Genomic DNA, 23,363 nt, shown 5'->3' with positions numbered 1-23,363 from the left:
TTTTAAAGTAATACAAATATAATGCAGTGTTGCCCTGCACTGGTAATAAGCTGCTGTGTAGCAATGGGGGCAGCCATTCAAAGGAGAAAAAGCTCAAGTTACACAGCAGAGAGCAGAAAAAAACTCTGTTGAACATAATGGTGCTATCTATTATCTACTATTTAACTTGTGCCATATAGCCTTTTTTCAATTTCTGTCATTACTACACAGCAGCTTGTTTATATGAACTATAGTAGTGTTTCTGAAGCAAACAGATCAGTTTTCAGTGCAGGGCAACAGTACATGATATTTTCACTACTTTAAAACACTTTGTTTTGGTATTACTGTTCCTTTAAATAGTTGACTACAGATAACACCACTATCCTCAACAGAGCTTATCTGCTGTGTAACCTGGCTGCCCTATTCAATAATTTGAATTATATACTAATGATCCTTATATTGTGACATTTATATCATATGTATATTCAGTATATTGTGAGATAATCCCTAAACTTGGGTAACCGATAGTCGCACAGAGCATGTGCAGTGAATCAGCAGAAAAGTATAGCTACTGGGGCATCTTTGGAGACACAGATCTTTACTGCTAAAGGGCTGTAGTTGCCTTGGGCTGGTACAGGAGCCCAAAACATAACGTACAACATTTCTAGCTAATTCTTTAGTTACGCTTTAGTTCTCTCCTCAGTGACTCTATGGTAAAACCAGTTTCATACAAAAATGTGCTATTTATGCTTCCCTTGTGATATGGAACTCTGCCACAAAGACTGAAGAAATAATGTAGAAAACAAAAAAAAACAACCATGATTTAAATTGCTGAACTGGACTTATTTAAGAATAACAATCAAAGATACCAGTCATCTAGCTATTCCTACAGTGTTTTAATGAACCCAATAATATCAACCCATTCACTAGATGGAGCTAGATACATAGGTTTAACAATGTCCACAAATACACGAGACAGAAACAGAGCAAAATGATTGTGGCATAATTATAGAAAAAAAGTCACCCATTAATTAATTTACGTGTCTCTGCCCATGTTAATTTAAAATATACTGAAAACACAAAATTTGCAATAAACATTTACCGTATCGAGATGGTTTTTGCATCGAGAACGATATTGATCCTAGGAGAAAAGGGAAAGCACACATATATTTTCAGTTTCAAAAGGGGATACAGTGACTAGCATGATGGGTTTGTCATTTGTATAGGTCACAATTGGTTTTTATTTGTATAAGTATGGTCTCATCAGTGCATTAAAATCTGAATAATTGGCTTGTTTAAGCAAGCTATGTACATGTTGGCACCAGAAACTAAATTCAAATTTCACAGGTATTTGCTAGCAATTATGAGCACCAACAAGACACCAGTTGTAAATTCTGTAACTACCACCAGTTTCCTAAATGGCTACAAAACTCAAAACTTTTTCCCGCAGACTTTTTCTTAGAAGAAGAGATACCTTTTCTGAAACCTATTTATAATTATTTCTGCTGCGGTTAGGTCAGAATATTGTCATTTACAGGCTTATTCAATAAGTTATACCCAAGTTAAATTAGTCTGCTCTGCCAGATTATTTGACCAGGACCCTGGCTGATTACTTGAGGCAATTACAACACCACAGGAGGGATGTGGAAGTAAAAGGTGAGATGGAGCAACTTGCTTAAAGTTAGCATCAGGACTCGATGACCCAAGCTCGCCATGGAGAAAAATAGTTGCCAGAAAGTGTATAAGTACAGAAAGGCATTTCATCATCAATAAAAATGTGACTAGCAATAAGTAGCATGAAGTTTAATTAAACAATTATATTTTCCTGTGGCCTTTGGCCCTGATCCGCTTTCACAAACCCAATGTTTTAAAGCAGCAGTTTGGAATAAGTGGTCCAAGTATTGCCGCTTTCTGGTGCACATCAGCAGCGTAATCTGCCACAACCTACTTCCGGGGCAATGACTCTATAAAGACCGATGCTTTCTAGCATGCAAATGATGTCGACAGATTTCCACATGGATTTACTTTGATTACTCAGAAAAAGCTGGCAGTTTACAAGTAAAGAATCAAAACATGCAGAAACTTCTCTTTGCTCCCTTCTCTTTGCTCCCTTCACTTTGCTTCAGTGGTTGTGGCCCAAGAGAACTGGTGCAGGACACGGTGTAAAATAAAAGCCCTTGAACCCGTTTGAAGCTGGCTCCTTTTCATTCAACTGGAAAATTGTGCCAGTAAGCATGATGTGTGGCAGAGACCAAAAGTAAACAGGTAAACTTAAAGAAGTTTTTCACCTTCCAACACTTTTTTCAATTCAGTTTGTTTCAGATTTTTCACCAGAAATAAATACTTTCTAATTACTTTCTATTTTTTGTGTGTGACAGTTTTACTAATATTGAAGTGGAAGGTCTCATTTTCACTTTCTAAAGCAGATGGGGGGGGGGGCAACACTGTAAACCAGGGGTGCCCAAACTTTTTGCAACGAGGGCCAGATTTGGTGAATTGAAAATGTGTGGAGGCCATCCATTCAGCCCGACATTCTTTGAACCATGAACATTAAATTACAGGAATCAAGTAATCGTAGCAGTAATATTTGGGCACATTAGTGAAATGATCTGCCACTTGGTCTATACTGCTGCCTGTGTGCTGAAGGTGTTAGCAAAAGAAACTTACTGGAACGTAGTGACGCCATACTTCTTTAGTTTACTGTACTGCCGTCAGTACGTCGATTGATACCTTCAGCCCTAAAGAATTATGCGAAAACAGCGCATCTCTTCGTGCCAGTAAGCGCCAAATCATTTCACTAATGTGCCTTAATGTTACTGCTATGGGATTCCTGATCGCACTGTGCTGGGGGGCCTCATTATTATTAATTTCATGATGGAGGCTGAGGGCCGGTGTAAATTTGAAAACGGGCCGCAATTGGCCCCCGGCCCACACTTTGGACATGCCTGCTGTAAACGGTTCTAAATTGATATATTTAGTTGATACATTTCTTATCTTTGCCCATGCTGAGCAGAATCCCTGAGTTTCATTACAAAGGCAGCTGTTAGAATTGATACAATAGTTGCTAATATTCCACAGATGCTGCTGAGAAATGTATCAATGAACATTAACCTTTAAAGGCTGGCCTATGTATGGAGGCATCCAATAGACCTGCCTAACGTATATCTAACCAAAATCGGGCATGAAAATCCCATCAGAAGAGGACTGTGTCCTAAAGAACTGCATAAGTCCCATTTTACCATCTCACTCGTGTGGCCAAATCAGGCCGACATTTGCTTTTTTTTGGCAACAATGCTTCACAATTCACGACCAAGCCTCTCCCATCTGATAAATACTTATATTGCAGGTTCTGCAAAACATTTCTATACTAGCAGAAATAGCATGTTAAAATGATTTTTCACCTTTGAGTCAACCTTCAACTTGAGTCAACTAGTATGTTAGAGAGTGATATTCTGAGACAATTTGCAATTGGTTTTCATTTTTTATTATTTGTGGTTTTTGAGTTATTTAGCTTTTTATTCAGCAGCTCTGCAGTTTGCAATTTCAGCAATCTGGTAGCAAGGGTCCAACTAACCCTAGCAACCATCTATCGTTTTGAATAAGAGACTGGAATATTAATAGGAGAGGGTCTGAATAGAAAGAGGAGTAATAAAAAGTAGCAGTAGTAAAATACATAGGTAGCCTTACAGAGCATTTTTATTTAGATGGGGTCAGTGACCCCCTTTTGAAAACTGCAACTGAGTCATAAGTCAAATAGTTATAAAACTATAACAAATAAATAATGAAAACAAATTGAAAAGTTGCTTAGATTTGATCCTTCTATAACATACTAAAAGTGAATCACCCATTTAAGGTTTTTTGACTGTATGTACCAGCTACTGGCAGCAATGGCCAGCAAGGAGCCCTACAGTCTCACTCAAATTCCAAGCTGGCCTTTTATTTTAACAGAAAATAAAACACAACATATTTAAATGTAAAAAAACTGTGAATAAGCATATCATTTGAAACATTATTATAATAAAACGTGTATTCTTTCTAGAATGATGAAAAGAACATGAGCCCAACATATTGCTCAGTACAAATGAAAAGGAATTCCTGAAACCATACAGTAATCCTAAAAAAACTGAGCTAATGGACAGCCAATCACAGAGCAGCTTTCTGTGGCACACCCCATTCAGCAGCCATGGTGTTAATAGAACACTGCAGGACACTTCCCTGGAATAATGCAATTTCAGTTTTTCTGTTAAAAATGAGCTTCACAAGAAAGAATGAAGCCTAAAAAGGCAACTTCAAAGCAAGTTCTGTTTTCAAAAGAACTTCCACAGGATGTTTTATATTTGCAATTCTGGATTTTTGGCCATGTTTCCTAGTTAACGTGAGGTAGCAACTGGGCCTTTTCTCCCCTATGTTAAACTAGGAGGTATGGCACAATGCTATTTTTGTAGCGGCTTTGAAGATAAAAAGTTGGCTAGAGTGCAAACATAATAAGGACCACTGGGAGCCAAAGCCACAGCCTTGCATGGATTGCTGCAGATGTACAGTGTGTGCTGATTTATGGGGAGAAAGAGAAAGTCGGAAACCCGTTAGTCTAACAAGAAGGGGTGCAAAACTATTTTTTTTAATAATGTACAAGGCGTGATGATTAATTTTTATCACTGGGTACAAATTTAAAACAAAAGTCATGGTTACTGCTGTATTATGCTTTTCATCTGAATTCCAGAAGTCATTCTTATTAAGAAACGAGTGTAGAGATAATGCACAGAGGCAGTATCGGCAGTTTGCTGGATCAGATTAATTACACAAAATAAAAGGAGTACTGAAAAAACATTTTCTTCTGACATCCGAACAATTTGGGCATCTGTTGAGATCAACTTTAAACATGCAAAATCATTCACATTTCCTGGTCGTTATGATATAATTGCCCTATGAAACAGTGGGGGGTCATTTATGAACTCTGGGCAAATGTGCACCAGGGCAGTAACCCATGGGGACCAATCAGATGCTTTTAGCGTTCAACCTGCAGCTGGCTGAAAAAAAGCTCAACTCTGATTGGTTGCTATGTGTTACTGCCCAGGAGCAAATATGCCTGGTTTATAAATGAGCACCACTATGTATTTCAGTAATCAAGCCTGAGGTTGCCTTTCTAACCCTGGGCAACAGCCAAAGGAACAGCATTTGGGTTTAAAAACTAACCCCAGTCATTGGAATTCCTGGCAATCTTCTGAAAACAGAAGGAATTCACATGCCTCCTGCTCCAACAAGTCGCCACATGAAGTATTTTGACAAAAGGGACTTTTTAGAAAAGTTAAAGCTAATGCCACACCAGTTGCATAAACGCAGGCCAAGATTTAGACCCTATGCTCCGATTAACTGATCCCTGGACCTGCTCCCGGAACAATTGCAAATGTGTTTTAGCAATGAAATCTGATCCTTGTCCCTGCACCCAGGCAGCCGCGTGACTCGGGTGACCACATCAAGATTTAGCCTGTTATGGCCATACCCTAAGGAAACTGTTCCTTTAAGATTCATGCACAGGAAACATTAGTGATGTGCAGCCAATCCTTTTAAATTCAGACCTAAAGGTGGCCAAACACTAGAAGATCCACTCATTTGATGAGGTTGCCAAACGAGCAGATCTTTCGCCTATATGCCCAGCAAAGGCAGGGTGATATCAAACTAATCAGCCCTAGGGCCAAATGATCAGATTGCAATCAGGGCACTGACGAGACGAGGACCGCATCAACTAGCCAATGCTGTCCTTGATTGCAAGGCATAATCTAACCTGCCCCATACCTGGGAAGATGAGCTGCCGAATCTGAAACTGTTATCAGCAGCTTAAATCTGTCCTTGTATGGCCACTTTAACTTGTTCCCAAACTAACCTGCGGTCATCATTTACCAGTCCCCAACCTACCTGTAGCAAACTTCACTATAGGAGGTGAGTCAGAAACACAGCAAATGGAAAATGTTGCCTCACTAGTTAGTGGGCAGGCTGGGCCATAAGTAGAGTAAGGCCTCTAGGAAAATGTTGTGCATGACCTCTGGGTTTCAGGCCGACCCACACAACACTAGTGTAGCAACCTCGCTCCTCCATTGAGACAGCACCGTAACCAATATCAGTGAAGAGACAGAACTCTTTTAAAGGAAAACTATACCTCCAAAATGAATACTTGAGCAACAGATCGTTTATATCAAATTAAGTGGCATATGAAAGAATCTTATCAAACTGGAATATAGATTTAAGTAAATCTTGCCCTTACATCTCTTGCCTTGAACCACCATTTCGTGATGGTCTGCGTGCTGCCTCCGATCACCTGACCAGAAATACTACAACTCTAACAGGAAGAAGTGTTGGTAGAACTCTGTCTGTTAATTGGCTCATGTGACCTAACATGTATGGTTTGTTTGGTATGTTTGTGTGCACTGTGAATCCTATGTTCCCAGGCAGCGGCCATTATTTTTTAAAATAGCAATTCTCTATTTAGGATCACCCTACTACAAAAAAACTATATTATTATGAAAATGGCTTATTTACATGAAGCAGGGTTTTACAAATGAGCTGTTTTATGCAATATCTTTTTATAGAGACCTACATTGTTCGGGGGGTAAAGTTTTCCATTAACAAGTCCCTATTGTCAGAATACTTATTTTCTCAACAGGGAATTGCTGATAATGACAAGGTGGAAATCCCCTTTAAAATCAAAAACAAGAGGCTTTAAAGGGGTGGCGCAGGTTAACTTTTATTATGTTATAGAATGACATATTCTTAGCAACTTTTCAATATGTATTTTTAATAGTTTTTAACTTATCTGACTTTCATTTCTGCCTCTTTACAGCATTGAAATGGGTGCCACTTACCCAGGAATCCAAAAAACTATCGCAATGTGAAGTTATATTTTTATTGGTACCTTTTTTTCACTATGTTTCTATTCAGGCACTTGTATTAATTTCTCATGAAAATCACTGGCTGGTTGCTAGAGTGGACACTAGCAACCTGATAGCTGTACAAATTCTAAAGTGGAAAGCTAAACAAAAAGCTAAATAATTTAACAACAAATAAAAAATGAAGAATTGCAAATTTTCGCAGAATATCAGTCAGCATCATTACTAAGTATTAATTTAAATGTGAACTTAAGTCTTTACCCCTTACTCAAAGAATTATGAGTGGGATATTGGGACACAGCTACTAAGGGGCAGGATGGAAAAATACATCAGGGTGAAAAGGTTTAAAAGGAGCTGAAGAGCCGTTCCCAATGCAAGACACACAGTATTCACATGAATAATGCTACATACATAAGAAGGGCCTTAAAGGGGTGGTTCACCTTTAAGTTTTTAACATGAGCTCAGATTCAGGGAGATTAGTCGCCCGGCGACAAATTTCTTCTTCTTCTGGGGGCGACTAATATTCCCGAACTGCCGCCCCTGCCTTTCCACCGGCTACAATGTAAATCGCCGGCAGGATGGCACTCGGAACGCTTCGTTTTCCGAAGTCGCCTCACGAGGAAACGTCGGAAAACAAAGCGCTCCGAGTGCCATACCGCCGGCGATTTACATTGTAGCCGGTGGAAAGGCAGGGGCGGCAGTTCGGGAAGATTAGTAACTGGGTAACTAAGCTGCCCATCTGCTACTATAGCTCCATGCCCTAATTTGTTATAGAATAGCTAGTTCTAAGCAACTTTTCAATTGGTCTTCATTGCTACTTTTCTAGAATTTCTGAATTATCTAGCTTCTTCTGACTCTTTACAGCTTTCACTGACCCTCATCTAAAAAAACAAATGCTCTGTAAGGCTACATACAAATGTATTGTTATTGATTCTTTTTTATTACTCATCTTTCTATTCAAGCCTCTCCTATACATATTCCAGTCTCTTATTCAAATCAGTGGATGGTTGCTGGGGTAATTTGGACCCTAGCAACCAGATTGCTGAAACTGCAAACTGGAGAGCTGCTGAGTAAGAAAGCTAAATAACTCAAAAACCCCAAATAATAAAAAATGAAAACCAAATGCAAATTGTCTCAAATTACTCTCTAAATGATACTAAAAGTTAACTCAAAAGCAAACAACCCCTTTAATAAAGAAAAAAAAAGTGTTTAACCCTCGCCCTCAAGGAATTATGGACACAGTTATGAAAATTACACTGATTGTATATCTTTGTGAAGGCTTCTTTTGGTCATTTAAGCCACTCATGCTAGTCATGGTGCTTTTCACATTTGGATTTTCTGTCTGCATCCAGTTTTAAGACAGGTCCAAACAACACACCTAAGGGCTAGTTCACACGAGGAGATTCAGGGAGATTTTGTCGCCTGTGGACTAATCGACTCGTCTTTTGAGCGGCTACCTCCCTGAAATGCCTCAGCGTTTTTCCCCATAGGCTACACGCATCGCCGCGTGTGCATTAGCGCAGGCGACTTTTCTTTGTAGTCTATGGGGAAAAACGCTGAGGCAGTTCGGGGATATAGGCTCTCAAAAGACGAGGCGATTAGTCGCCAGGCGACAAAATCTCCCTGAATCTCCTCGTGTGGCCTTATCCTAAAGGTTAATTTGCTCTCATATAGCACTATACTATGGGACTGTGGGATGGCTTGAACTCAGCATTTAATTTCTTCTTTGCTCAGAAAATGTGTTACATAAAATCACTTAAAATGAGTTTGGCACCAAGAACAATGAAGCGTATTTATCATAACAGACGCTTAAGGAAAGAAATAAAGAAACACAGGAGGGAAAAAAAAAAGGTAAAAGGTCCAGATGTGTGTATATTTTTCTTGGCTAGTGTTTATCAGTGTGTCTGGTTGTGTCAACGCAATAAACACCAGTGTTACATCGCCATATAATTACAGGAAGTAGTATCAAATAAGATAAAGACTAGGAGAGCAACAGCTTGATACTAATGACTTGTTTTAATAAGATAATCACGGTTTACTTCATCTGCATTTTAAGCACCTCTATATGTTATGTTTTTAATTCTTCTTGAAATGACCAGTTACATTAGAAGGTGAAAAGATTTTATTCACTTTTAATGTTTGAATGAGAGTGGTTTACTATCTGTAGTCCTGTAAAGAGTCATAAATGGCATTTAACCCAATTATCTTAGTACGAACTAAACCCATTTTATTTTATACAGCTGCTGTGCAAACATGAGCCTATTGCCCAATACAGCTAATATGGCTGCCCCCATGGTAACAAAGCATCTAAGGCTATTCACAAACATAGAGAGTAGTGCTACACAATCAATCTCACCGCTTTTTGTAGCGTTGGGTGCCGGCTGTGACTCTGTCTGCCCAGGACCAGTTCAAATTCCAATACAAATTGAAAGCTTGATAAAGGGCTGGTTACGCCCAAAACGTTGCTTCATTTGCACAAATAAATTATTTTTCACTATACCGGAGTGCTGCTGAAATTTGTACTGAAAGCATCTAAGGCTAGAATCAAACCTTTGCGGATCTCTGCAAGCCAAGAATCCACTCCTCTGGTGCAGGTAGCTGCTGCACTTCATGGGTAGTGAGTGGCAGACGGTGAAATTAGTTGTCCAGCGACAAATCTCCCCTACTTCGGACGACTTTGGAAATCCGAAGCAATTCATATGCCGTCCAGCCAGTAATTTGTATTCTTGCCGGTGGAAAGGCATTTCAGGGAGATTAGTCGCATGAAGAAAAGAAGATTTGTCTCTGGGTAACTAAGCTGCCCATCTGCTACTATAGCTCCATGCTATTTTACACTACTACTCAGTTTCCCATATACAAACTTCAGGGTGTGACCTCTTGTTCTAGCAATTCTTTTCTCGGAAATAGATTGCCCCATAGAATTTTGGGTCATTTTGTATATTCAGTACCTAGTGCTACCTGCATAAAAGGCAGAACAACAAAAAGCATTAAAGGAAAACTATACCCCCAAAATGAACACTTAAGCAACAGATAGTTCATATCATATTAAGTGGCATATTAAAGAATCTTACCAAACTGGAATATATATTTAAGTAAATATTGACCTTTTACATCTCTTGCCTTGAGCCACCATTTCATGATGGTCTCTGTGCTGCCTCAGAGATCACCTGACCAGAAATACTTCAACTCTAACTGTAACAGGAAGAAGTGTGGAAGCAAAAGACAGAACTCTGTCTGTTAATTGGCTCATGTGACCTAACATACAGTACAGTGAATCCTACGATCCCAGGGGGCGGCCCTTATTTTTTAAAATGGCTGTTTTCTATTTATGATTACCCAATGGCACATACTACTAGAAAAGTATATTATTATGAAAATGGTTCATTTACATGAAGCAGGGTTTTACATATGAGCTGTTTTATGCAATATCTTTTTATAGAGAGCTACATTGTTTGGGGGGTAGAGTTTTCCTTTAAGCCACACACAACAAGCACCAGGTACCCAAATATTCTACAAAGTGCAACTTAAACTTGTGGTGATTACTTGGTGCAACATTAAATGAAAGCAATGCAAATTTAAGTTAAAACAAAAAATCTGCTGATACTTACCAGGTGGTGGGATTAAAGGTGGGGCAGTACTGACATTTGGTGGTGGAGGAAAAAGGGGAGGTGGTGGAAGATGTGTAGGGGGTGCTCCAGGAGGGAAAAATGGTGGGGGTGGCTTGATAAAATTATTATCCACTTCAGAAGGAGACTGTTCGGAAACTACCTGAAAACATAAAAGGCAGAAATAACTGGAGGGAAGTTTTGGATTGAATTAGAGATTACAGATAACCATCAAATTTAGAAGCTACTATCCTATGTTTATTAAGATTCGGTTTAGCAGCATATTCTTTGACAATATGTGTTCAGTACAGGAATATTGTGAGGAGGATGCAGACTGACATTTGTACCGGTTATATTGGTTAGTTAGTAGTCTGGCAGGTTTAAAGAAAAATTTTACCCCCAAAATTAATATTTAAGCAACAGATAGTTTATATTCAATTAACAGTCATATTAAAGAATCTAATCAAACTGGAATATAGATTTAAGTAAATATTACACTTTAACATATTTTGCCTTGTGATGGTCTCTGTGCTGAAATACTGCAACTCTAACTATGCCCTACCTTTGCTGTGTATTGACCAAGTGCATCAATCAAGTGCATCAAGTGTACTGTTCGCCTTGGATAAATTGCCATGGGTTGTAGAAAGGAGAGCTACCGACAAAGCAGATTACTGCTGAAGTGAGGTTTTAATTCAGACTTGCTGACATGACATGTTTCAGGCCCAGAGCGGTGCCCTTTCTCAAGCTTTGTCGAGCGCTCTCCTTTCTACAATCCATGACGATGTAACAGGAAGAAGTGTGGAAGCAAAAGACAGAACTTTGTTAATTGGCTCATGTGACCTAACAAGTATGGTTTGTTTGTGTGCACTGTGAATCATACGATCCCAGGGGATAGCCCTTATTTTTGAAAATGGCAATTTTCTATTTATGATTACCCAGTTGTACATAATACTAAAAAAGTATATTTGGTATATTTACACAAAGCAGGGTTTTACATATGAGCTGTTTTATGCTATATATTATTATAGAGACCTACATTGTTCGGGGGGGGGTATCGTTTTCCTTTAAAAAATATGTTGGGTTGGATTAAATAAGTGGTCATTTTTGTTTCCACCTTCACATCTGCTAGATTTTGATCTCATTATGGAAAATTAAAGGGTTAATCACCAGGGGTGCCCCCGTGATTATAACAGTTTACCTCAAGCCCAAGGCAAAGGCTTCTCTTTATAGAAGAAAAAATCACTGGCCCAGCACAATACTCTAGTGAGTGCCTCCAGCTAATTCCTATCTTGGGATCTTTGCTACAGGCCTGGGCTATATGCATGTGTAATAGAGAAATATTTCAGCTTTTCATGTCTAAATTCTGATGCTGCTCTACTGCACATACACACAGACCAGAAAGTCAGAAGAAATCCCAGGCATGGTAGAAAAGATGGTGGAGCAATGCCGGTGATTTTTTTCAGTGAATAGGAGCTCCATTCCAGGGTCTGAGATAAGCGATTATAATACTGAGTGGTGGCAGTGCTTAAGCATTTTCGTTCTCATGTAAAAGTTTAACGTGTATGGCATACTTGTGTCGGATCAAACTGCCACCAAGATGGAATCACTACATTGCACCCATTTTTTTCTTCGACAGGCTTTCATGGCAAAAGACAGACCAAATGCAAAAACAGTGTCCTTCTACAAGCCTTATATATCCCCATAAATCTGCTATGATCCCGGTCTGTGTTTCAAATGAGAGGTGGGCGTGTTCTAATGATCCCTGTCATAACAACAGTGGTTTGCTTGACTGCTGGACACTAGTAACACCTTTTAACATGTCTTTAATGTTTTGTCTTCCTTTAAAGTATCCAACAATGTTGTACAGTGTATCCTCATATATGACTGGTAACATTTCAGTGACCTAGGAAGCAGTGGCTGAATCTGTTTTACTACTATAGAAAACTTTCTTCCTCTCTAAAGCAGGTGACTGTACCTGGATATTGCTTTCATTTGCACCTCGCCGCCGTCCTTCTACACGAGTGATAGTGGTTGTCTGACCAATCACATCAATTGCGCTTGAGGTTTTTCGACTGTAAAACAATTAATAAAGAAGAAAGTCAAAAAGTCAGATTTGATGCTTTGTCATAGTTTAACAGTATATTTCATTACATATGCAACCACAAGGGAGAGTCCCCTGCAAGCTACTTAATCTACAAACAGGAATAAAAGCAGCATGGTGGTACATTAACCACTTATGAAGGAAGTCTAAAATAAATTTAAATAAATCTGTACTGCCATTAGGAAGGGCATGTGGAACACCTATAACTTCAGTTATGGTATACTGCCAGCATATATGTCTATGGGCCAAGTCTTCCTAGTTCTAGCTCAATGACTTAGAATATTTCAAAATAAAACAAATTTTGTAACAAAGCTTTACTAATGTCAAAACAAAATTAAAACTGCTATCTTATGTTTATTAGCTAATTGGTGGGCCTTTAGTGAATAATGTTCACAGACAAAATCTATCAACTTCTCACCCACACAATCTTCAAGTTCTGTTTAGATGCATTTACACCCTGTAAATGAAACATACTCACCTTGGAGGAGGAATTCCAGGTTTGAATAATGAAGTGGGAGACGAAAACTCTGATTTGACACTCTGCAAAATGGTATCCTTTTCTGTATTGCCTGTTCTGCCCTGCTGTACCTGTGAATAAATCAAGGGCTAAACAGTTACAAACTCACCCTCGATTAGTTACTCACTTCAACTATCATTAAAACATTTCTTTATTATTATGCATTTTTTTTATAGAGAACTCAATAAAATAATGTATCGGTTACAGACAAACTATCATCAAGGAGAGCCAATCCCATTCACTTCTTTAATCCTTGTAGTAATGTAATAAAAGGTGCAAAGTTTGTTACTGGTTCCAATGTGTGACTAGAACTGGTCAAACTTTGCTTCTTTGATTATATTAGAGCCTTGTGGCACACAAAGTTTAACTAATATACCATAGATCAGCCCCTGGCCTAATGACATGTTTCGATCTCTGCCTGAAAGAATGATCAGAAGAGCAACACATATGTAACTGGTGAGAAGTAAGGACATATTAATCATTCAAGTACACTGGTAGATGCTGCACAGTTGGCTGCCTAGGCAAAGGCATTCCTCATTAAACACGGATAGGCATAGTGGACAGATTATTCTACTACTAATCTCGACCAAATTACTAATTAGGGTTTCTACATAGAAGTAATTTCCTATGCTTATACTGTACTATAACTGATAATAAATTTGCACCACGCTATTCTGTACTGCAGCCTGGCATTTTGCATTCGCACTTTACATCAGAACACTCACTCCAGACATTTGTTTGTCGTAGCAGCGGATGCAAGATACTGACAGTTATCTTAGAATCTCATAAGACTGACTAGACAGGGCAGGGCAGAAAATTGTTAACTATGTCACTTTTCAAAATGAAAATATATTTTATCTAAAGCCTTACAGGAAGAAGACATCAACAGTCAGAAATTTGAATTTAGTTAGTTCAATCGCATACTTTCTGTTCAGAACTTTCCCACAGTCTTTTTGTCACCCAATGATGAACTCTGTGTCAGCTAGAAAAGAATAACTTCAGTAGCTTTAAGCAAGGGCACAACTTAATTATACAGCAGCAGAGATTGTGGCAAACAACCAAAACAATATTTTGCCTTTATAAACCTTTGGCTATATCTAAGCATATTTCCTCTTTCTTAGCACATATTGCCAGCAAACTCCTTTCACAAACCCCAAGAGAGGAGCAATTATGAAACGTTCTATTTGCTATGTTATTTAGGAATTTTTAAGATTTCTTCTATTTCTAAAACATTTTTTAAGGGTTAACTTGCATCCAAAGTCACCAGAAGCCTCCTTCCTCTGCTTAAAAGGCTGTTTGATTTATTGCTTGGCAGAGAACAGGCTTAGTGATCTGACAGAAATTTATGTTCAGCTCTTTGACCACTGAAGAAGTCAGATTTCAGTCAGATCACAGGGTGCTTGCCTAAAAAAAGTAGAGTGGTCTACCCCAAGCAATAAATCCGACTCCAACACAGTCCCAGGGAGCAGCCTGTTAGAGCAGAAAGGGACAGTGGAGTTAAGTTAACCCTTCAAACGCATTCAGACATTCAAGAATATTTGGAAAATGCATAAACACATTAAAAATTAATGTAACGTTAGTTCTCTTTAATAAGAAAATAACTAAGTATGAAGTTATGTGGGAATGTTGGTCTTCGACTTGCTCAGTCTTCCCTGCTGTAACTGGTGTGTACTGACTTCATACAGGGAGCCTTCTTTAACTATATCACTATAAATGCTTGCAGAAAGGCTTGACAGCAATTGTATTTACTGATTGGAGAAATAGGTCATACCGTTATTTTATTTGTTATAGAAGAAAGTGGAAGTGCGTCCAAGCCCATCCTTAGCCTCTTTTGTTTTTCACAGTAAGCTTTCCATGTATCTTCATTAAAACCATAATTAAAATAATCTGACAGATCAGCACCTTAAAAAAACGTAAAACAAAAAGTAAAGTTTAAGCCTACAAATACAACTGGTAATAATGGATTACTATCTTAGCTTAAAGGAGAACAAAAGTTGAACAAATAAGTAGGCTAGAAATGTAGCACATTTTGTTTTGAGGATCTGTAGTAGCCCACAGCCTCTAATAGTTCCCCATTTTTTTCTGCCGATTCTCAGCACATGCTCTGGGCAGCTTACAATTACCTGAGCTTAGGGATCAACTCACAATATACTGTATATAAACAGAATAAAATAGTCACAATACAAGATGATTAGTAATTCAGATTCTCATTACATGGCAGTGCTGGTTTCAGGGCATCAAGAAGGGGAGCTAATGTGACAATTTTGAAGGTCTGGATCATTACTATAAAGATATTGAACCTTTAGGCTGGCACTAAGTAAGGTTAATAAAATATGGCATTTCTAGACATGTTTATTTTTAAGGTTCCGTTCCCCTTCTGAGAAAAAAAAAAACCCGTTACGATCTTTACCTGGTTTTCGCCAAGGTTTGTCCTCAAAAGAGTCCAAGTCTACTTCCAACAGAGGCACGCCATTAATACTTCCTGGGGCATCCAAATCAACCCCTTTACCTTTTCCTAGTGACCAGATGAAAACACAGAAATAATCATTATTCAAGTTATATATTAGTTCTGTATTATATTTTATGGCTTTGGCACAGAAAGCATATGAAGCTGGCCATTAAGTAGTTGTGATAAAACCTTAAAAGATTTCCATTAGCCTCAATTCAAATCTTTTTCAAGAAGTCTGTAATTCTTTTCCTTAATACCTCTGTTTTGAATATACCAACAGTTTAAATGTATATAAAGAGCACATGCTTAGCTGACACCATCTGTACATGTCACTCACCTGTTGGTCCATATATTCTTCCCCCAGTTTTAATATTTAAATTAACAGGGGTTGTTCCATATGGCCTATAAAAGTAAAGAAAAAAGCATATTGAAGTTATTATTGAACATTACTGGCTACTATATTTAGGTAAAAGCAAACTTCGGGCACTCAAGCCCATGGGGGCTACAGCTCCCATATGCTCCATGAGATGTGCAGTTCTGGGAGTTGTAGTTTCACAGCAGCTAAAGCACCAAGAATTGTCTATTGCAGTTATGGACCTTCTAAGGCTTTACTATGTAGAATAAAGGAAACACTGATGGAAACGTACACATACTGAGGAGCTCCAGTTTTAATATCTCCTATGGTAACATGGACATCATCATCATCATCGTCGCTGTCACTTTCACTGTCATCTTCTGTCTCAGTCACCTAGAAAAGTGGACCAAAGTTTTACTAAAATTATACTGTCATCGAATAAGTACTTTTGAGAAAGGCACTGCCTAAAACATAAAAGCAGATGATAAATGGGCATCCACTAAGAAACAATTAGATTTTGTGTATGGGGCTCAAAACACTGCACACCACAGACATGTCCAAAAAATGTATAGAAAATGTTAAGAATTTTAGTCTAAAGGTTATTTTGACTGTGATACTGACAGTATATATAGAAATGTTACCCCAAAAACACAAGGTAAGTCATCTCCTATTTTGCCAGAATGAAAACAGAAATGAGTTATCTGGGTACCAGTAAATGCTTCCATGCTAGTACCAAAAATCTTTTCATAATTTTATCTTTACACAATGTCATACTTCATTTTCAGGCAAAATTGAAAACTTTGTCTTCCAGTATTGAGCTTTCTCTTATAAAATGTAAGTGACACTGCTTTAAAGCATTTTATTCAATTCTTATCAGAAAAAAATGCAGGAATAAATTCCCAGCTCTTACCCTAGAAGGGGAAAATTCAAACAGACAAAAATATTTGTCATATGCAACACTCCTCATTTCTAGGGCTCTTCCACCATCCCTGCATCAGTTATACCATGTGACACATTTAAATTAGAATGAGGTCACGTATGTGGGTGGAGCTTGCTTATGACATTCACAGAGCAAACAATGAGAGGTTTAATTTAAAAATGCTGACCAGTAAAACTAAAAATTACCTGCTGATTGGTTGCTAGGGGTTAATAGACAAAACGCAAACATAAGACCATGTATTACTCTACTCACTCAGCCTTTTTATTAGAGGTTTAGGGCTATGGTAGCTAATGATAGAAAAAATAACTTCCTAAAAGTTCTTTGATTCAGCACAGTTTCATATTTATTTTCCGGTTATTAAGCTGGGGCTCAAATGGAGGTTACTACAGGGGGTGGAACTCACTTACAATGGAAAAATAGGCTGAAGTTTGGCACAAAACAAATCTGCTGCCAAATTCTGGGGATTTGATTGTGTTATATGCACATACAAAGGAGAACAAATTCTGCTAATGTGAAGAATAATTTGTAAGCTGTTAAAAGGGATCTAAACTAAAAATGAATCTGTATGAACTTACTAAGTAATGCTCTGAGAACTTTTGCAATTTATTTTCATTTTAAGTGGTTTTAAGATATTAGCAGTTTTAGACTACTAATAGCAGGCTTTTTGATGGCCTCATTGTCAATGACCCTATCCATGAAAATGAAACGTAATGGAAGACAGCAGATGCTGTTTCAAGAAAAGACCCCATCTGCTATTACATGATAATACAAAAGGGGTCAGCAAGTTCCAGTAAACCCAACAGCTACCCAGTAAAGGATCATTTACAGAAATGTAACAAATTCTGAACAAAGTAGAAACCAGTTTAATAAATGCTTTATTGTACCATGTAAAACAAAGTTAAATGTGAATTTTAATAAATTATTTTAATGTTGTCTCATCTACTGCAGAACGTTAGCGCGATAGAAGTAAAAAAAAAAACAAAAAGAAGAATTAAGTACAGGTCAATAATTCTGGGAGATGCGCTTAATACAAGGTCAATATCCCTGCTCTATAGTAACAACAGTTGGAATGTTACCGTTTTCACAACACCATTCTCAGTAGTCTCTGCTTCGATTTCAGGTACAGGTTGAGAGCTGTGAATTAAATAATAATAAAATACTTAAATAAATGGCTTTAAAAAGTCTTACCAACTGTTAGAAGGTCAATGATCCAACAATCCTCTTTTATGTCTATTACTTAAGTGAAAATTAGCAATGTTCTCACTGTTCAAGTAAACCCATTGGGCAGTCAAAAGTAGATGATGGGGGTGGAAGATCACCTTGAGAGGGAATGTTGCAGCAGTAATGTTTGAGGTAACTGGTTATATGCCAACCTGGACACACAATGATGACTCTTATGATGATATTTGTACATATACAGGTATACATATTTTTACAGGACAAACCGAAGGCATTTGCTCTGCTGCTCTCAACCTGCATATTGTTTTTGCAAGCTGAGAGAAAAGGACCCACTCCCTAACGCACCTAAGTAAAACTGCACTGACAACTTTTGTCTCGGCCATAAAATACCTGTGGAGGTGTAAGTTGCACTTGTCATTGCAGTTTTACTAAGGTGTGTAAGGGAGCGGATCTGCTTCTCTCAATCTGCAAAAACAAAATGCAGGCTAAGAGCAGTTTAGCCAATGGTCCATGTGCTGTCAGCATAAGAGGGGCATCGCCTAACTTCACTGCACAGAGTCCTCAAACCTAGATATCCAAAAACCTCTCCACTAAAGCAAATTTAAACTCTACAAACCTTGTTATGTCTTCTTCGTCATCATCTGCTGCTGCAGCTTCATTTTCTTCTGCACAAAAACAAACACAAAGCCTTGGGTATTTGCTCTTGTAATAATGCACAAGACATATCACCTATCTCTAGAATGTGTAATGTCCTGTTGTGACTTGTAGTTCATTAACATTGTTTTCTCCTCTTTCTGCTTGTCAAGTAAACCCAATGCCTGGGGTTAATGCCCCCTAACATTCAGACAATGTCCTTTTAAATTTTCAGCAAAAACAGCCATACTCAGCCAAGCTAAAGATACCAGATGGGAAAATTAGGTAGTGAATTAAAATACAGCCATGAATAAAAAATGGTAAACACTGTCGGCAATACTTAATTGGTTAATTTTTGACAGCGTAAAGATATACAATTAAGCCAAAACTCTGTCACTGTTTCATGGTAACATATGGTTCAACCTACAGAAACAGCTATAGGTTGGCTGTAAAGAAAACCCTTTATGTTACTGTTTACCAGGGCAAAACCACAGCATGTCATGCCGAGTGTTAAACTACTGCTTATTAAAGGTGAACAAACCCCTTTACCCAAACTAAGACCCCCTGCTCCGCACTATTTGTCCTTATTACAAGCATCCTTAACTGTGTACCTGCTTTAAAAATTACAATTGTGCAGCAGGGTTGAAAGACACCATCTTGCAGCACTTCACATCCTTTTCTGTGTGATCAAGAGCTTTTTTCCAACTTACAGAAGCATCCATTAAACTCCTTACTGGTAACTCCGACCTGCCTTCCTGCAATAAAGTGCTCTGCACCCTTGTTCATGTTGTACTTCATGTAGCATATCAAGCCCAAGAGTGCTGGGACACAAGGACAGGCTGTAATTAAAGGACCACTAACATCAAAAAGTGACATCTTTTACATCTGAAGTTTGTACCTGTTGATTAAGCACCTACAAACAATGTATTTCCAAGCAACAAACATACTATTAAAAATAGAAAGGTTTAGATCATTATTTCTATAGAGAGCCATAAACGAAATTTGTATTCTGCAGAAATTATCTGTAACCTGTGCCTTTATGCCCTATTTCAACATGAATGACTGCTCTCATGGCTGCACATCAGCCTATTTATTTTAAATTTAGCAGTGTTTCTGAAGGAGACATTTTTTTTTGGTGTTAATGCTTCTTTAATGCCTGCCTTGAGAAGGTGATTAGTTTAGGGATCCGGAAAGCCACTAAAGGAGACATCACGATCCTGCATGAAACAGCAGGGGTAATTTGCAGTAAGACACAAATCTTGAACCTCTGGAATTAGGCACACATATTTGCGTCTGACAGTGCTGGGTTCAGTTACTAAAGAATGATGATTTGGCAAGGTGAATAACTGCAAGCAAAGCATGTAATGGGGTTATAAGCAGTTATAGATACTGCCTGCAACATTGATTACATTTACAAAATGACTTCACAGTAATAAAAAATGTCCTGTGGTTTTGTATCACAGAGCAATTCATTAGACAACTTTATTTTGGGGTTAATATTCCCTTTAAGTTTATAACACAGGATGGGCTGTGCTGGAAAGGGGGTTGTTCACCTTTGAATTAACTTTTATTATGATGTAGAGAGTGATATTCTGAAACAATGTGAAATTGGTTTTCATGTTTTATTATTTGTGGTTTTTGAGTGATTTGACTTTTTATTCAGTAGCTTTCCAGTTTGCAATTTTGGTAGTTTGAGTGCTATGATCCAAAATACCCTAGCAACCATGAATTGATCTGAATAAGAGACTGGCATATGAATGGGAGAGGCCTGCACAGAAAAATGAATACTAAATATAGCAATAACAATACATTTATAGCCTTGTAGAGCATTTGATTTTTCAGTGGGGTCAGTGACCCCCATCTAAAAGTTGGAAAGGATCAAAAGAAACAGTCAAATATATTAAACTATAAAAGAAGAAAAAATAAAGGTGAATTGAAAAGTTGCTTAGAATTAACTATTCAATAACATACTAAAGTTAACTTAAAGGTGGACCACCCCTTTAATATATCCAAAATACTCCGTTTCCAATATTCCTTCTCCAGTATTCAGATGAGTCATCAGTTGTGCTCTTTAAAAGTGGGGTAGTACATTATTTGACAGTGGATTGAAAAGCAATATTGTGACAGACATCCCATGTTGACTGATGCATTTCCCAGAAGTGGCATAATGCTATAACACTTTTTCTAATTTAATGAATATCCATGCAAATGGCATATATAATGGACTAGCACTTCTTAGCTGTTGGAGAAGAAGCCAAAGGAGCTTGTCTCTAGTTTTAGCATTAATAATGGCAGACTCCTCCATTGGGTTCAGCCACTTCTCCAACAAAGTTATCCTGTATACTAAAACCTGACAAAGGGGCCTTAACCAGAAACATTGTAACTGTTTGACTGGACATGAGTAAACACAGGGTCTTATCCCTGTTCTACGCTCAACCAGGAAAACTATACCCCTGAACAATGTAGGTCTCTAAAAATATATTGCCTAAACCAGCTCATAAGTAAAACGCTGCCAGATCTAAATAAACCACGTTCCAAAAAATATACTTTTTTTTAGTTGTATGGTTATCTAGAATGCTCGGGACCTGAGGTTTTCTGAATAATGGATCTTTCTGTAATTTGGATCTTCATACCTTAAGTCCACTAGAAAATCGTGTAAATATTAAATAAACCCACTATACTGATTTTACTTCAAATACGGATCAATTATATCTAAGTTGGGATCAAGTACAAGGAACGGTTTGATTATTAGTAAGAAAACGGAAAAGCAATTTTTAAAAAATCGATTATTTGATTATAATGGAGTCTATGGGAGATGGCCCTTCCGTAATTCGGAGATTTCTGGATAACAGGTTTCCGGATAAAGGCTCCCACACCTGTAGTATTGCCATTGGGTAATCCTAAATAGAAAATTGCCATTTTAAGTACTAAGGGCCGCCCCCTGGGATCACACTATTCACAATGCACACAAAAAAAACCAAGGGTACATGTTCATCTTAGGTCACATGAGCCAATAAATGGTCAAAATTTTGTCTTTTACTTTTTTCCTTCCACAGTTAGTGCTGCAGTATTTCTGGTCAAGTGAGCTCTAAGGAAGCAAAGAGAGACCATGACAAAATAGTGGCTCAAGAAGAGAAGATGTAAAAGGGCAATATTTAGTGATAGCTATACTCCAGTTTGGTAAGATTCTTTAATAGGACACTTTATATGATATACCATAAACGATCTGTTGCTAAAATATTCTTTCTGGGAGTATAGTTTTCCTTTAAAAACTCGCCTATCTTAAGCAACACTTTGCTTCTTAGTGATCATAAATGAAGAGTGTAGGTTTAAAGGGCACCTATCACAGCCAAAATCAACAATCCCACCAGTACAACCTAAACATGTTTAATCAAACTGCATATATAGTTTTTTGAAAAAAAACTGCAGGTTTTAAAAAAAATCCCTTACTTTGTCAATGGGTTCTTTCACGGAGGGAGTCCATAAAGTGACTATAAAAGAGACTATAAGATGCAAATTTCAGGAGCATGCTCAGATTGAAGCACTGCCGAGTATTCTACCCAGAATGCCTTGTTTTAGTAAACTCCTCCACTAGAAGTATCACGAGATTTTCCTTTCTTGTCCCCTGCTGGTGATGTCATTATGCAAATGAAGGGGTTTGGGTTTCCATGATGGAACTGCAATAGTTTTAGTGCTGGATTATTCAGTATAACACTGTGAATCACTAATGAATACGGGGAAAGCCTCTGGGACATTTAGTTGCCCAGCGACAAATCGCCTCTTCTTCGGGCGACTAATATCCCCAAACTGCCTTCCCGCCGGCTAGAATCTAAGTTTCGTTTTCCTAAGACGCCAGCGATTTAGATTCTAGCCGGCGGTAGGGTTGCCACCTTTTCTGGAAAAAAATACCGGCCTTCCTATTTATCTTTTTTCCCTATTAATAACATTGGGATCAACCATCATTCTTACCGGCAAGGTGGCAACCCTAGCCGGCGGGAAGGCAGTTTGGAGAGATCAGTCACATGAAGGAGAGATTGGTCGCGGGGCAACTAAATGTCCCCAAATCTCCATGAGTGTCTCTGCCCTAAGTGACCCTGCGTCCCACCACAGCCAAACAATCGAACCTGTTTTTGGCAAATAGGCCACACACTGCACCAGTAAGAAATGAAGGTAATGCTGGGGGATCCCTGTATAATGTAACCCGGAAGTAGAAGACCCAGCAATCAGACAGCCGGGATTGAGTTGAATGAGTTGACCTACAGCTGGAGAGTGTCAGGTTAGACCTATAGCGAATGCCTAACAATTATTATACAGTAGTAAAACACAAGGGCAGCTGTGATACATATAAACCAAGGCAAATGCCCCCAGGCTAAAGCAGGTCCTGAGGTGACAGATCGAAAAGCTCTAGTTACACTCTAAACCTCCCACGTGGGCCTACTGTCCCCGGCATATCAAACACAAGTGAAAGTCCCATACCCCCGTACAGCCATTCCTCTTCCTCATCACCACCGCCTCCTCCATCCGCTGCCCCGGGCGAGGCACTGACAGCGGTAGTGACTGTGGAGGTGGCGGGTGAGGAGAGAGCAGGGGCGGTACTGCCGCTTGTCCCTGACGAAACCACCATCCGCTCAACCAGCTCTCCGCTAGCAGACATCTTTTCCCGAGAAGGAAGCGGGGAGAGATTCCAGTCTCGCGAGAGTTCCGCCAGCAACTGGGTAATTCAG

At 38.5% G+C, this 23,363-nt stretch overlaps 1 protein-coding gene across 8 annotated transcripts in view; it reads right to left on the bottom strand.

Annotated features, from left to right (window-relative positions):
• fip1l1.L (factor interacting with PAPOLA and CPSF1 L homeolog) overlaps positions 1 to 23,355 on the bottom strand; it is a 60,348-nt gene extending 36,993 nt beyond the window's left edge. For 2 of the 8 annotated variants that reach the window (XM_018229873.2, XM_018229883.2), the window contains exons 1-11: positions 23,116 to 23,348; positions 18,623 to 18,671; positions 17,904 to 17,961; positions 16,180 to 16,280; positions 15,870 to 15,934; positions 15,494 to 15,598; positions 14,855 to 14,985; positions 13,045 to 13,154; positions 12,441 to 12,537; positions 10,469 to 10,628; positions 1,082 to 1,120 (exon numbers count right to left, since the gene is read on the bottom strand). In XM_018229873.2, the coding sequence (XP_018085362.1) occupies positions 1,082 to 1,120; positions 10,469 to 10,628; positions 12,441 to 12,537; positions 13,045 to 13,154; positions 14,855 to 14,985; positions 15,494 to 15,598; positions 15,870 to 15,934; positions 16,180 to 16,280; positions 17,904 to 17,961; positions 18,623 to 18,671; positions 23,116 to 23,293 (1,093 nt within the window). In that variant the 5' untranslated portion in view covers positions 23,294 to 23,348. Of the gene's footprint in view, positions 1 to 1,081; positions 1,121 to 10,468; positions 10,629 to 12,440; positions 12,538 to 13,044; positions 13,155 to 14,854; positions 14,986 to 15,493; positions 15,599 to 15,869; positions 15,935 to 16,179; positions 16,281 to 16,797; positions 16,900 to 17,903; positions 17,962 to 18,622; positions 18,672 to 23,115 lie in introns of those variants that run through there. The other 6 variants (XM_018229864.2, XM_018229888.2, XM_041588911.1 and 3 more) reach the window with 5 other exon arrangements.
• Positions 23,356 to 23,363: the final 8 nt, after the last annotated feature.

This window comes from Xenopus laevis, chromosome 1L (assembly GCF_017654675.1).
Source record: "Xenopus laevis strain J_2021 chromosome 1L, Xenopus_laevis_v10.1, whole genome shotgun sequence".
NCBI lineage: Eukaryota > Metazoa > Chordata > Amphibia > Anura > Pipidae > Xenopus > Xenopus laevis.
The sequence above is the reverse complement of the archived record's forward strand: the minus strand, read 5'-3'. Positions and strand labels throughout refer to the sequence as shown.